Source organism: Phodopus roborovskii, unplaced genomic scaffold (assembly GCF_943737965.1).
Source record: "Phodopus roborovskii unplaced genomic scaffold, PHOROB, whole genome shotgun sequence".
Taxonomy (NCBI): domain Eukaryota; kingdom Metazoa; phylum Chordata; class Mammalia; order Rodentia; family Cricetidae; genus Phodopus; species Phodopus roborovskii.
In genome coordinates, this window is record NW_026126651.1 from 1,212,871 (window position 1) to 1,226,736 (window position 13,866).

Here is a 13,866-nt window from a genome sequence, read left to right on the forward strand (position 1 = left end):
TCCCCACCTCGCGCTGGCCACACCTGCTGGGCCACACCTGCTGGCCATGCCCTTTGCAGAGGCGCCCTCGAGTTTCATCCCTCCCCTTTGCCCACAGAATACGAACAACAGCCTGCGCCAGTGCCCAGCATGGAGAAAAAGCGGACTGTGTATCAGATGGCACTCAGTAAGATGTCACAGCATGGCCCCCTGAGGCTGACTCCCCCAGCCCCACATTAGACATCCACGAGCTCAGCGCTCGGGCCCCGGTTCCTTCATGGCGTCATTGTGCCGCCCACTCTCCTGTGCTTTGTCATCAGTGGGGCCTGCCTGCTGGGCTGGGAGGTGTCCCCAGAGACAGAAACAGGAGCACATGCATTCTATTCTATATCGGACCCCAAGGCAGCCAGGTCTCTGCAGTGAGCCAAGGCAACTTTCACTTCCCCTGTCTCTTTGACGTCTTCCCCACAGACAAACTGGATGAGATCTTGGCTGCTGCTCAGCAGACCATCAGCGCAAGTGAGAGTCCTGGGCCTGGTGGCCTCGCGTCCCTGGGCAAGCACCGGCCCAAAGGATTCTTTGCCACTGAGGTAGGTAACCTGGTGCGGGAAGGGAGCTGAGGGGATCATGTGCTCATAGGAAGACCAAATGTCTTCTACATCTGAGCTCTACACTAGTCTTGACAAGTACCACACTTACTTTCTCCTCCCTCATCTTCTCCCTCCTTTCTTGACAATTCTGCTTCTCGTGTTAAATCTCCTGCCCCCTTTCCTTCCCACCTTAGGGATCTTACATAAGACAAAGTGATGTTCTAGAGATGTGGTATGGTGGTTCATGCCTATCATCCCAGATCCTGGGAAGCAGAGTCAGGAGGGTTGCTGTGAGTTTGAGATCTGCCTGAGATCTGATTGGCAAGTTGGTGTGGGCTTTCTCGGCTAAGCTTGCTGCATCTATCTTGGATCAAGTGCAGAGTGATGCTTACACAGACAGCCTATGACGTGGACGAGAGGCAATCACACCAGCATAACTGTTCTGGGGGGTGTGAACCTAGGATCTCATGCATTTTATCATTGAGAAAGACCTCTAGCTCTTTCACTGGGGATCCTAGAAATGGCTCCACCACTGGGCCATGCCCCCAGGCTTTGCTGAGGAGATTCTAGGCTAGCAGTTCTCAATGTGGGGGTCAGGACCCCTTTGACAGGGGTCACATCAGATATCCTGCATATCAGATATTTACATTATGATTTCATAACAGTAGCAAAATTACAATTCTGAAGTAGCAATGCAAATAATGTTATGGTTGGGGCCACCACACACGAGGAACTGTACTAATGGGTGGCAGTGTTAGGAAGGTTGAGAACCACTGCTCTAGGCCATAGCTCTATCACTAAGCTACACTCTCTGGGGTATTCTAGGCAGTGACTCTCCACGGAGCCACAGCCCTAGCCCCTCACTGCTGGGTGTTATGCAAGTGCTGTAAGGGCTACGGCATCTCCAACCTTCATAATAATTTTTAAGTGAATTTTGAAGTCAGAAGTAGTAACTCACACCTATAATGGAAGCATTCCACAGACTGAGACAGGAGGATTGCCACCGGCCTAGGCTATAGAGTGAGACCCTGTCTCAGAAAACCAAAGAGTAAAGCAGATTTGTTACTATAACAGTATCATTGCCTTTTGGCCAGCACAATACCCAGGGAGGCTGGACTGTGATGCCTAAGTGCTGTAGCTGCAGCAGCATAAACATTATTTGCAGAAACAAGCCACGGTTTTGATGGGGTAGGGAAATCTCTGCAGTCTCGGGGTGGCGTTGGGGGGGGTGGGGTGGTGCAGCCGCCCATCTCACTGAGACTAGCAAGCTCACTGCCTATAACTTCAGGGGAGAAAAGAGCTGGGCATTCCACTGGATGATGTGAAGACGGATGTCATTTACCCCTCAGGACCACACACTCCAACCTCAAAGAGGCTGCACTTTTATGCAATGGCAGGGAGCAGGTTTGTAGCCAGACACCTGCAATGTCCAGGCTAGAGGCACTTGTCGGGCTAGCAGACAGCCCTGCAGGCCCCAGCCATCCCTTCCTGCCATCCTTGGTTTCTTAAGATGTCTGAGATGTCTACAGTTTTAGGGTAGGCTATCTGCTGTGCCATCCTGCAGCACAAGTTCAGAGCGAGAAATAAATGAGAGCTGGGGGTGCAGCCAGTGGGAGAGGGCAAACCCAGCAGTGTTCAATCTGCAGCACCAAGAAAAGGAGGAGGAAAAGGAGGGCAGGAAGAAAGAAGGGGCAGGAAGGGGAAGGGGAGGGAGGGAGGGAGGAAGAATGGAGGCAAGAGAGGAAGGAGACAGGGAGGAAAGTGTGGAGTGGAAGACAGGAAGGAGAAAGGCATAGAGACAGGAGGAAGGCAGGGAAAGGAGTCAGGGCAGTGGTCTCCCAGCCGGGCTAGGCATTCAAATCCTGATTCCTCTCCCTGGGCGGCTACCTCATCCCCAGCATTTGTCTCCTGCTCTGTAAAATCGGTTAAAGCCTGGCTGCACTCAGGAGGGTCAAATGAGGCCAACTCCTGTGGCATAAGGCTCTCAGCCCCCTCTCATCTCACTCCATCACTCTCCCTGGAGTCTGACACTGCTTCACATCCACTTCTGAGTTGCATGGGTCCCAAACTTTCATCCGACAGCCTCAGGCCACATCCAGCGGGTCTCTCTTAGTGGTGTGTGTGCAAGTGTCTGTGTGCATTGCCTGTGGAAACCAGAGGTCCCAGGTGCCACCCACCTTGTCTGTTGCTGCACATGGAGGCGGTCACCAATTAGGCTTGGCTGGCTTGCAGGAAGCCCCAGACAGCCGCCTGACCTCTCCACCCCAGCGCTGTGACCGCATGCACACACCACGACACTGGGCTTTTCCTGTGGGGTCTGGGAGTCAAAGCAAGTCCTTGCGCTTGCATGGCAAGCACTTTACCAACTGAGCCATTCCCAGCCTCAGCTCTTCCATTTTGATACTTCTTTGTCTTCCTTGTTGATCATCTAGCAGGTGCTTGACCTCCTATTGCAGTTATTCTATATATGGACATATTTCTAGAAAGTTCTTCCTTATATGGATCCCAAATCTACCTTCCCTGGACTTGTACTTTTTCTTCATGGTCTTCTCCAACAAGTGTCCTTGGAAAGGAAGAGAAGATCACCTCAGTTTTATAGCAGACAAATGAGTGTCAGGGACTTGAACTCACTTGCTAAGGTCTCTCAGAAAATGTATATCCAATCAAAACAGGTCTGCTGAGACTAGCTCCATTGTTTAGCTAACCCAAGCAGGCAGGATTTTCCCCCAACATTTATTTTGTGTGTATATGAGTGTGTGTGTGTGTGTGTGTGCGTGCGCGCAGTGTGTGCCATATATATGTGTATGGTCTATGTGTATAGTGTGTGTGGTATACGGTGTGTGGTGTGCGTGCATGGTACATGTGCCTGTGTATGATATATGTGGTATGTGTATGTGGTGTGTGTATATTGTGTGCATGTGTGTATGGTGTGGGGTGTGGTGTGTGTGGTGTACAGTGTGGGGTGTAGATTATGTATGGTACACGGTGTATGTGTGGTGTATGATGTGAGGGGTGAGGGTCACATAGGTGTGATGGTGGTGTGTGGGGTGTATGGTGTGGTGTGTGCGTGGGTGGTGTGCATGGTGCAAGTGTGGCATGTTCCAGACCAGTGAAGGGCAGGTGCCTTCCCCCCCCCACTCTCTGTCTTGTCCCTTTGAGACAGGTCCTCACTGAACCAGAAGCTCACAGTCCTGTCTAACTTGGCTGTCGGTCAAGATCTAGGGATCCACCTTTCACTCACCACACAAGCCCCTAATGTTGGCATTACAGGTACGGGCAGCCAGGCCCAGATTTAGTGTAGGTGCCAGGGACTCAAGCTCAGGCCTGCAGAGCAAGAGCTTTTACTGAGCATCTCCCCAGCCCCTCACCCATTTTTCTGCCCTGAGCTTTTCCAAGCCAGAGCATGTTTTCCTGGTCTGCAAATAGTGTCCTTCCCTTGTGCTGGCCCCAGAGCCTGCTCTTCTCCCTGGGAGCCTTCTCTGTGGCTCTCATCGCCTCAGCATTCCTCATTCAGTTCTAGTTACTCTCAACACAACTTTCACACTAATATTTCTGCGTGCATTTTCTTCCCTCCCTTTCCACCACCACCCTCTCCTGCACCCTGACCCCTCCCTCATCCCCATGCTCCTTCCCTGTCTGTCACCTTGTCCCCTCTCCCATCACCTTGAGTATTCTCCTATCACCCTGATCCCAGTGAAGACCCTGCCCCCTGACTCCCAGACTCTTTGTTGGTCTAGTAGGGTTCCTGGGAACCTGTGGAAACATCTTCCACAGGATATCTGTCTTTCCAGGCTTGGGCTATTTTTGTTTTCTTGGGTATTTGGTATTTTTCTGAGACAGGGTTTCATGATGTAGCTGACTCTGCCTAGAACTCACTTGTATACCAGGCTAGTCTGGAACTCATGGTAATTCTCCTGCCTCAGCCTCTCCAGTTCTGAGATAACAAGTGTAAGTCACCACACTGGACTCTTGTATTCTCTTCTATAACTTATTTATGACCTGCCTTTCGTGTAGTCAGAACCTCTATGACTTGTGGAACAGTCCTTGTTAGTGTAATGAATGAGACAAACACAGTCATAGACAATTCCAACCCAGGTAGGCCAGTGCAGAGATGGTGCACTCCAGACCCAGGAAAGCCTGAGATCTCTCAGGTCATCACTGCCCTCTAGAGCTTTCCAGCAGGATGGAATGAGTCCACATGTCTTCTATGGAATCACCATCACACTGGGTTCAAACACGGACAGTGTGAAGGATGGGTGGACAGATGGACAGAAAAACTTGTGGAGAGATGGGATAACTGATAGATGGAATGGTGGATGGAGGGCAGATGCATGGGCTGGTGGGCAGATGGAGTAAGGGGTGGATGGTCAGACAGATGGATGGGTGCAATGATGGACACAGAATCGGACAGATGGATAGAAATGACCAATGCACAGAACAATGGATGGATGGTCAGACAGACAGAATTTTCTCTTTAATGAGTTAAATGGAGCTGGAAAGATGGTTCAGTGGTTAGGGAGGGTTTGTTGTGTCCTCATGAGGATGGGAGTTTAGACCCCAGGCCCACATAGCCCAGCATACCTCACATCTGCAACTCTAGCTCTAGCACTCCTTCTGGGCTCTGTGAGAGGAGGCATGTATGCACACCTGCACCACCTGCAGGCAGGCATGTGCGCGCGCGCGCACACACACACACACACACACACCTTTAAGATAATGATGAGTTGACGTTGAAGAGCAGCTATTGGTCCATGTGACCTCATGTGGGGTTCTGAGGTGGGAACTGAGGCTGGTGCCAGTTTGGCCTCATATCTGGGTTCCTGTGGGTCTGACATGGCGCTTCCAGGGATCAGAATTGAGGTCCTCATGCTTGTGTGTGTGGCAAAGTAGTTTGCCGACTGAGCAATCTCCCCAGTGTCCTTTCTCTTTGAAAGATTCTGCCAAGTCTGGAAAAGAGACCAGAAAGGTGTGGACAAGAGAGGCAACAGAAAGCCAGAGGAGTGTCCCTGGGACCGGGGCACAGGCCATGACTGCTGTGGGTGCCTGGCTGGGGGACAGCTCACGAGCTCGCTCTTCTTTCTCCCTACTGCCAGCCCACAGAACGTCCAGGAATTGCTTTCTAGCCTCTCCATGCTCGGCTCAGAGGAGAAAGTAACCCTGGGTGTGGAGAACGCTGACTGACCCTTCTCTGCTCTCTTCTCTCTCTCCCTCTCCCTGCTGCCCTGAAGTCCAACTTTGACCCCCACCACCGCTCCCAGCCAAGTTACGACCGGCCTTCCTTCCTGCCTCCTGGACCTGGCCTTATGCTCCGGCAGAAATCTATTGGTATGTCTCCCAGCGTTCTGGGCTGTGGCCCGGGAGCTCATGAGAGGACTGTCTAGGTTTGGTAATGGGTTCTACACCACATTCCACCCTAGTTGGATGAGGTCAGGTTTGGATGAATCCCAGGTTCCTTCTCAGCTGTGTGTGGAGTGGGCAGCATCTGGGAAACCGGGTCTTTCGGTGTTCCGAGGATGGAGCCTGGTAGCAGGCGGGTAGGAAGTGGAGGCAGATAACTTGTTGAGGGAGGAGCCAGCCAGCTGCTTCCTGCGCAGCTCTGTGTAAAATGATTGCCTGCTTTAAACGTACTCCAAGTCACCTTTATCATGCACCGTAGTCCTTTGAATAGTTAGTAAACGGCGCCCCCTCATGGCCTGAGGATGAAATTCCACTTAATTGAGCCTTTTCCCGTATTGTTGTGCAGCGCACAGCTTGTGCCTAGGAAGAGCTGGGCCAGGCTCCAATCCCTCCCTTGGTCTTATGTGTCTCCACAGGGGCTGCGGAAGATGACAGGCCCTACCTAGCACCCCCAGCCATGAAATTCAGTCGCAGTCTGTCAGTCCCTGGTTCAGAGGATATACCCCCACCACCCACGACATCCCCGCCAGAGCCTCCCTACAGCACACCTCCGGCCCCGTCCTCTTCCGGCCGCCTCACTCCCTCCCCTCGGGGAGGCCCCTTCAACCCAGGTTCTGGGGGTCCCCTCCCGGCCTCCTCCCCTTCATCTTTCGATGGGCCATCTCCTCCTGACACCCGTAGTGGGGGCCGAGAGAAGAGCCTGTATCACAGTGGAGCCCTACCCCCTGCCCATCACCACCCACCTCATCATCACCATCATCACGCCCCACCTCCGCAGCCCCACCATCACCATGCACACCCTCCTCACCCGCCAGAGATGGAGACAGGTGGTTCCCCCGACGACCCCCCACCTCGACTGGCCCTGGGACCCCAGCCCAGCCTTCGAGGCTGGCGAGGCGGAGGACCCAGCCCGACCTCGGGGGCCCCATCACCTTCCCACCACAGTAGCAGCGGAGGCAGCAGCGGCCCCACTCAGGCTCCCGCCCTGCGCTACTTCCAGCTGCCCCCGAGGGCGGCCAGTGCAGCTATGTATGTGCCTGCCCGCTCGGGCCGCGGACGCAAGGGCCCACTGGTCAAGCAGACCAAAGTGGAAGGCGAGCCCCAGAAGGGCAGCCTCCCTCCCGCGTCCTCCCCAACATCCCCGGCGTTGCCCCGGCCTGAACCACCTCCGGCCGGACCACCTGAGAAAAACTCCATCCCTATCCCTACCATCATCATCAAAGCCCCATCCACCAGTAGCAGCGGCCGCAGCAGCCAGGGAAGCAGTACAGAGGCCGAGCCCCCCACCCAGCCCGACGGTGCGGGCGGCGGCGGATCCTCGCCCAGCCCTGCGCCTGCCACGTCCCCTGTGCCGCCGTCCCCGTCGCCCGTGCCCACCCCTGGGTCGCCCAGCGGCCCAGCCACACTAGATTTCACCAGCCAGTTTGGAGCAGCCCTGGTGGGCGCGGCGCGGAGGGAGGGAGGCTGGCAGAACGAAGCCCGGCGGCGGTCCACGCTGTTCCTGTCCACTGATGCCGGAGATGAGGATGGAGGTGACGGCGGGCTGGGCCCGGGGGCGCCCCCAGGCCCCCGGCTGCGCCACTCCAAATCCATTGATGAAGGCATGTTCTCCGCCGAGCCATACCTCCGGCTGGAGTCGGGGGGCAGCAGCGCGGGCTACGGAGCCTACGCAGCCGGCAGCCGAGCCTATGGGGGCAGCGGGAGCAGCAGCGCTTTTACCAGTTTCCTCCCCCCGCGGCCCCTGGTGCATCCGCTGACTGGCAAGGCCTTGGATCCCGCCTCTCCGCTGGGGCTGGCCTTGGCCGCCCGGGAGCGGGCCTTGAAGGAGTCCTCGGAGGGTGGGGGCGCCCCTCAGCCGCCTCCGAGACCTCCCTCGCCACGCTACGACGCCCCACCGCCCACCCTCCACCACCACTCACCCCACTCGCCACATGCGCGTCACGAGCCAGTGCTGCGCCTCTGGGGGGACCCCGCGCGCCGGGAGCTGGGGTACCGGGCAGGCCTAGGGAGTCAGGAGAAAGCCCTTCCCGCCAGTCCACCTGCAGCTCGCCGCTCCCTGCTGCACCGTCTGCCCCCGACGGCTCCCGGGGTCGGGCCGCTCCTGCTGCAGCTGGGTCCGGAACCCCCAACTCCCCTCCCTGGGGTGAGCAAGCCCTGGCGCACTGCAGCCCCCGAGGAGCCTGAGCGCCTGCCGCTGCATGTGCGGTTCCTTGAGAATTGCCAGGCCCGGCCTCCCGCAGCGGGCACGAGAGGGTCCTCCACTGAAGATGGACCTGGGATGCCACCGCCCAGTCCTCGCAGGGTCTTGCCAGCCTCTCCCACCTCCCCGAGGGGCAGTGAGGAGAACGGCCTTCCGCTGCTGGTCCTGCCGCCGCCAGCCCCTTCGGTGGATGTGGACGACGGCGAGTTCCTCTTTGCGGAGCCGCTGCCTCCCCCCCTGGAGTTTTCCAATAGCTTCGAAAAGCCAGAGTCGCCTCTCACGCCCGGGCCTCCCCACCCGCTGCCTGACCCTCCCTCCCCGGCTACCCCTCTACCCGCAGCCCCACCCCCGGCTGTGGCCGCAGCCCCTCCCACCCTGGACTCCACCGCGTCCAGCCTGACCTCTTATGACAGCGAAGTAGCTACGCTGACCCAGGGGGCTCCCGCGGCTCCTGGGGACACTCCTGCTCCAGGCCCGCCAGCTCCCGCAGCCCCAGCTCCCCCAGCCCCTCAGCCAGGCCCTGATCCTCCACCTGGCACGGATTCTGGAATCGAGGAAGTGGACAGTCGGAGCAGTAGTGATCACCCGCTGGAGACCATCAGCAGCGCGTCCACACTCAGCAGCTTGTCGGCGGAAGGAGGAGGCAACACTGGAGGAGTGGCTGGGAGCGGGGCCGGGGTGACCAGTGGGACGGAGCTCCTGGATACCTATGTTGCCTACCTGGATGGCCAGGCCTTCGGGGGCAGTGGGACTCCTGGCCCGCCATACCCCCCACAGCTCATGACTCCCTCCAAACTCCGGGGCCGGGCGCTTGGGGCTGGTGGAAATTTGAGACCTGGTCCCGGTGGGGGCCTCCGAGATCCTGTCACCCCCACCAGCCCCACGGTCTCTGTGACCGGAGCTGGAACAGATGGGCTACTGGCCTTGAGTGCTTGCTCCGGACCTTCCACGGCAGGTGTGGCGGGTGCTCCCGGGGCGGTTGAGCCCGAAGTCCCGCCTGTACCTTTGCCCACTGCCTCGTCCTTGCCTCGGAAGCTGCTACCGTGGGAGGAGGGTCCGGGACCCCCACCACCACCCCTGCCAGGGCCCCTGTCCCAGCCTCAGGCCTCTGCCTTGGCCACGGTCAAAGCCAGCATCATCAGCGAACTCAGCTCCAAGCTCCAGCAGTTTGGTGGGTCCTCTGCCGCGGGAGGAGCTCTGCCTTGGGCTCGGGGAGGCAGCGGGGGCAGCACAGACAGCCACCACGGAGGAACCAGTTACATCCCAGAGAGGACCTCCTCCCTGCAGCGGCAGAGGTGAGCAGAAACCTGTGGCTGGCGGCTGGCGGGTGGCTATGGCAGGTACTGGAGCCCAAGGTCCCCAAAGAGCCTCGGAGTTACAGAAAGCAAACTGGGCTGTCTTGCAGGAATCGGACCTCTAAGAAGCACACTTTCAGCTCCATGGTCACCATAACCCATGGCCCAAGATGAATGGCTACATGTTTTTATTTTGCTTTTGATGGTTCTGGGGGTCAAACCTAGGGCTTCAGGCATGCTAAACAAGTGTTCAACTATTGAGCCATGGCCCCAGCCCCTCACTGGGCGGGGGGAGTCTAGTCAGCGGTTCTACCAGGGAATCACACCCCAGCCTCTTCCTGGGGGGTTGTAGGCAGGGGCTCAACCACTGAGCAACATCCCCAGCCTTCTTATGTTTTGAGTCAGGACCTAATTAAGGTACTTTGGCTGGCCTTGAGCTCTCTTTTGAGTGCGAGAACCAACTTTAGACTTCTAATCCTCCTGCTTCAACCTCCCCAGTAACTGGAATGACAGAGCCAAACCACCAAGCCTAGATACAAAATGTTAACAACAACAACAAAAAATGCATTAAGTGAAGGTGTGGCTCTTCATGGCACCCGGTGGATGATATCTCTCCATAGAAGGAGGGGACACGGTGCCTATTTGAAAGGGATTGGAACAAAACTTAACTTTTGCCCTTGCTATCAACATGACGGAGGAGAGCAGAGCATCTTTGGAGAACCTAGCACCCACTAGATAGGAAGACACAGGCCTATGCTGTCATTACTCAAATACTTCTTAGTTGTGGTCTCTTCCGAGCAGTGACCCACACGTGCAGCTGCTAGTCTCAAGGAAAGCCACCGTCTTCTACTCAGATGCAGTGAGAGGGTTTTGAAACTATTCCTCTCTGTCTATAGTGCACTGTAATTCTGGTCCCTGTAGCTAATATTCCAGTGTGGATATAGTGGCTTTGGAGATACGAAACAATCCACTCATTATTCTTCACGGGTGGACGGGAGGATGCTGCGTGTAGTTATCAAATGCATGAATTAGATGTTCAGCACAGTAGTGTGCCCTTCTGGATGAGGTGAGGGGGCCACAGTAGACAGTTCAAGGCAGACCCGGAGCCCATCTTGCTCCTAGCCTATTGAAGTTCCATGCCACACCCCCAGCCCCTCACTGGCGGATTCTAGGCAGAGAAGTGCTCTACCACTGAGCCACCCTTCCAGCTAGACTGTAGGTGCTGCTCTCACAAAACCCAAGAATCGGTTGGTTACAGTTCTCTCAGAAAGGGTCACCAGGCTGTGTGGGGGAGCAGTGAGCCACCTAGTGCCAATAGCCGGTTCAAAGGCCCTGTGGTGTGGCCATCCTGAAGGGAGCTCAAGGGATGAGGGGAACCTCTTTCTCCCCTTGTTTCTTCTCTCTTTCATCTCCCTCTCTTCACTCTCTCTCTCTGTTCTCTGTCCCCATCCCCTTCCATCTCTCTCCCCCTTGAATGCCCACCCTCTTTTTGTTTTGTTTTGTTTCTGTCTCCCTGTCTTCCACTCTGCTATAACTGACCGTAACCAAAAAAAGGCAGTATAGAGTAGTGGTTAAGAGCTCAGACTTTGGTGACTTCTAACTGGGCTCTGCCACTCCCTGGCTGTGTGTCCTTAGGCAAGTTTCTTAAGCTCTCTGTGCTCTTGATGATAATAGTAACCTTCCACCAGGGCTGTTGTGGGGATTAAATTGAGATGTGATTCAGAAAGCCTTTAGAACAATGCCTGACACACATGAGCTGCAGCAAGTGGTGGCGGGTGTTATTGCTATCACTTAATGGTTCTTTTTCTTCCATCTCTCTTGGCTATCGCCCTCTCCCTGTCCTACTTCTTGCCCTTCTCTCCTGACATCCATCTGACCTTCCCTTACCACCATCCCATCTCCTCCATCTCTGCCCCTACCCTTGTGTCTCTCCCTCTGAATCATGACTTCTGCCTCTTTTTCATCCTTGCCCTCAACACTTCCCCCCAAACCCTTCTCCCTCACCCCTGGTCCCCTACTCCCACCCCTTGTCACATTCCAGGCTCTCCGAAGACTCCCAGACCTCTCTCCTCTCCAAACCCAGCAGCAGCATCTTTCAGAACTGGCCTAAATCCCCTCTGCCTCCACTCCCCACCGGATCTGGGGTCTCTTCAACAGCTGCAGCCCCAGGAGCTACATCCCCTTCAGCCTCATCCGCCTCAGCTTCCACCCGACATCTGCAGGGCGTGGAATTTGAGATGCGCTCTCCGTTGCTCCGCCGGGCACCGAGCCCCTCGCTGCTGCCTGCCTCGGATCACAAGGTCAGCCCAGCGCCCAGACCCTCTTCTTTGCCTATCCTGCCTTCAGGACCCCTCTACCCGGGCCTCTTCGACATCCGTAGCTCTCCGACCGGAGGGGCAGGAGGCTCGGCTGACCCTTTTGCTCCCGTCTTTGTGCCCCCACACCCCGGGATATCTGGGGGTCTCGGAGGAGCCTTGTCGGGGGCCTCTCGCTCCCTATCACCCACCCGCCTGCTCTCGCTGCCCCCGGACAAGCCATTTGGCGCCAAGCCTCTGGGGTTCTGGACCAAGTTTGACGTCGCCGATTGGCTGGAGTGGCTGGGCTTATCAGAGCACCGAGCCCAGTTCCTGGACCATGAGATTGATGGCTCCCACCTGCCCGCCTTGACCAAGGAGGACTATGTGGACCTGGGCGTGACCAGGGTGGGCCACCGTATGAACATTGACCGGGCTCTCAAATTTTTCCTGGAGAGGTGATGGCTGGCTTGGACGGACCAGCCCGTCCAGAGGACCCTTGAGCCCGCTGACCTCTTGACCTCTGACCCCTCTGACCATCATTCTCTCCCCACCCCCTTAGGGGGCTAGGGATTCTGCTAAAACTGTGCCCTGCCCCATCTCCCCAGGCCTGACTGAGGTCCCCGGATGGACCGGATGCAGGCCAGACACTGGCACCTCACAAGAGGTGGGCAGCTGACAAGAGACTGCGAGAGGAGTACAGGGGGGAATTAGAAAACGACGGTGGGGTGCTGAGGTGGAGGGAAAGGTTGACTGGGGAGGGGGACAGACAGAGCCATAGAGGGTCAGCCCAGAGCCTGACCGGATGGGGGTCTGCCCCCCAGGCCGCAGGGGAAGGTGTGCCCTCCAGTTCCATCACTTGCATCCCTCTAATAACCCTTCCACCTCTCCAGGCCCCTCCCTTTGCCCCTCCCCTGGCACTCCCAGCTGCCCCGCCCCCTGCCTCTTGCACGCCCGCTCCCCTCCCTGGCTGCAGTTTTGCACAAGCTTGCCCCCTGGCTGTCTTGCACACCTCTGGCCGGCAAGGCCATCTCAGCTCCCTAACACTGCGTTCTTTTTTTTTTTTTCCCCTCTCTCTCTCAAGCGCCATCCGCCTTTGCTAGCTTGCTCTCTGCATCCTTTCTTCTTGGGGGGAGGGGTAGATTGCACCCTTTATTTCTCTGACTACCCACCCTGGACCCATGCTGCAGACACACATGGGACTTCTTCGTCTCCTCGAAGACCCAGGCATACTCCTGTAGCCCCTCGCCACCCTCCTTTCTGCTCTATCCTTGCACACTCTGAACACACTTAGCTCCATTTCATACTTGGGGACGTTTTCCTGTCCTGGCACCCGTTCATGATGGCCCTCCTTCCTGTCTGACACTTAGCATATCCCTTGCACATTCATGGGCCAGGGTTCTCTCTCTCTCTCTCTCTCTCTCTCTCTCTCTCTCTCTCTCTCTCTCTCTCTTGTTTTTTTGAGACAGGGTTTCTCTCTGTAGCCCTGGCTGTCTCTGACACATACTCTGTAGGCCAGACCAGGCTGGCCTCAAACTCAGAGATCCACCTGCCTCTGCTTCCCAAGTGATGGGATTAAAGGCGGGGGCCACTACCAACAGGCTACTTCTGTTCACATTCATCCTTCACATGTCCCCTGCACTTACTCTCTCAAGCCCTTTACTTCTCCCCAGGAACTTTCCTTCTTCTTCTCCTTCTTCTTCTTCTTCTTCTTCTTCTTCTTCTTCTTCTTCTTCTCCTCCTCCTCCTCCTTCTTCTTCTTCTTCTTCTTCTCTCTCTCTCTCTCTCTTTCTCTTGTTTTTTTTTTGTTTGTTTGTTTGTTTTTATGGTGCTCAGGTATGGAATGTGCTTGCTGCGCTGGCTGTTGTGGTCTTTCTAGGTAACTTTCCCCAGTTGCCCTGCAGAGCCTGGCCTCTTTTCAGTTGCATACTCCTCTTAGCCAGTCTTCTCCTCTGTTCCTGCACCCATCCTAGGTCTTTGCTCACCTCCTGCTGCTGTTCCTAGAGAGAGGTGACCCTGCGCGTGCACGCTGGCTCCCTGCTCACTAGGCTGTCACTCAGACCACCCATCCTTCTATCCGTCTGTCGGTCTGTCCATTTTGCATGAAGATC

At 56.3% G+C, this 13,866-nt stretch overlaps 1 protein-coding gene across 4 annotated transcripts in view; it reads left to right on the forward strand.

The window, feature by feature from the left end:
• The window catches only part of Shank1 (SH3 and multiple ankyrin repeat domains 1), a 47,079-nt gene extending 34,621 nt beyond the window's left edge, over positions 1-12,458 (forward strand). For all 4 annotated transcript variants that reach the window (XM_051174122.1, XM_051174121.1, XM_051174123.1 and 1 more), the window contains 5 exons: positions 98-166; positions 451-569; positions 5,798-5,894; positions 6,383-9,461; positions 11,503-12,458. In XM_051174122.1, the coding sequence (XP_051030079.1) occupies positions 98-166; positions 451-569; positions 5,798-5,894; positions 6,383-9,461; positions 11,503-12,217 (4,079 nt within the window). In that variant the 3' untranslated portion in view covers positions 12,218-12,458. The remainder of the gene's footprint in view (positions 1-97; positions 167-450; positions 570-5,797; positions 5,895-6,382; positions 9,462-11,502) is intronic.
• Positions 12,459-13,866: the final 1,408 nt, after the last annotated feature.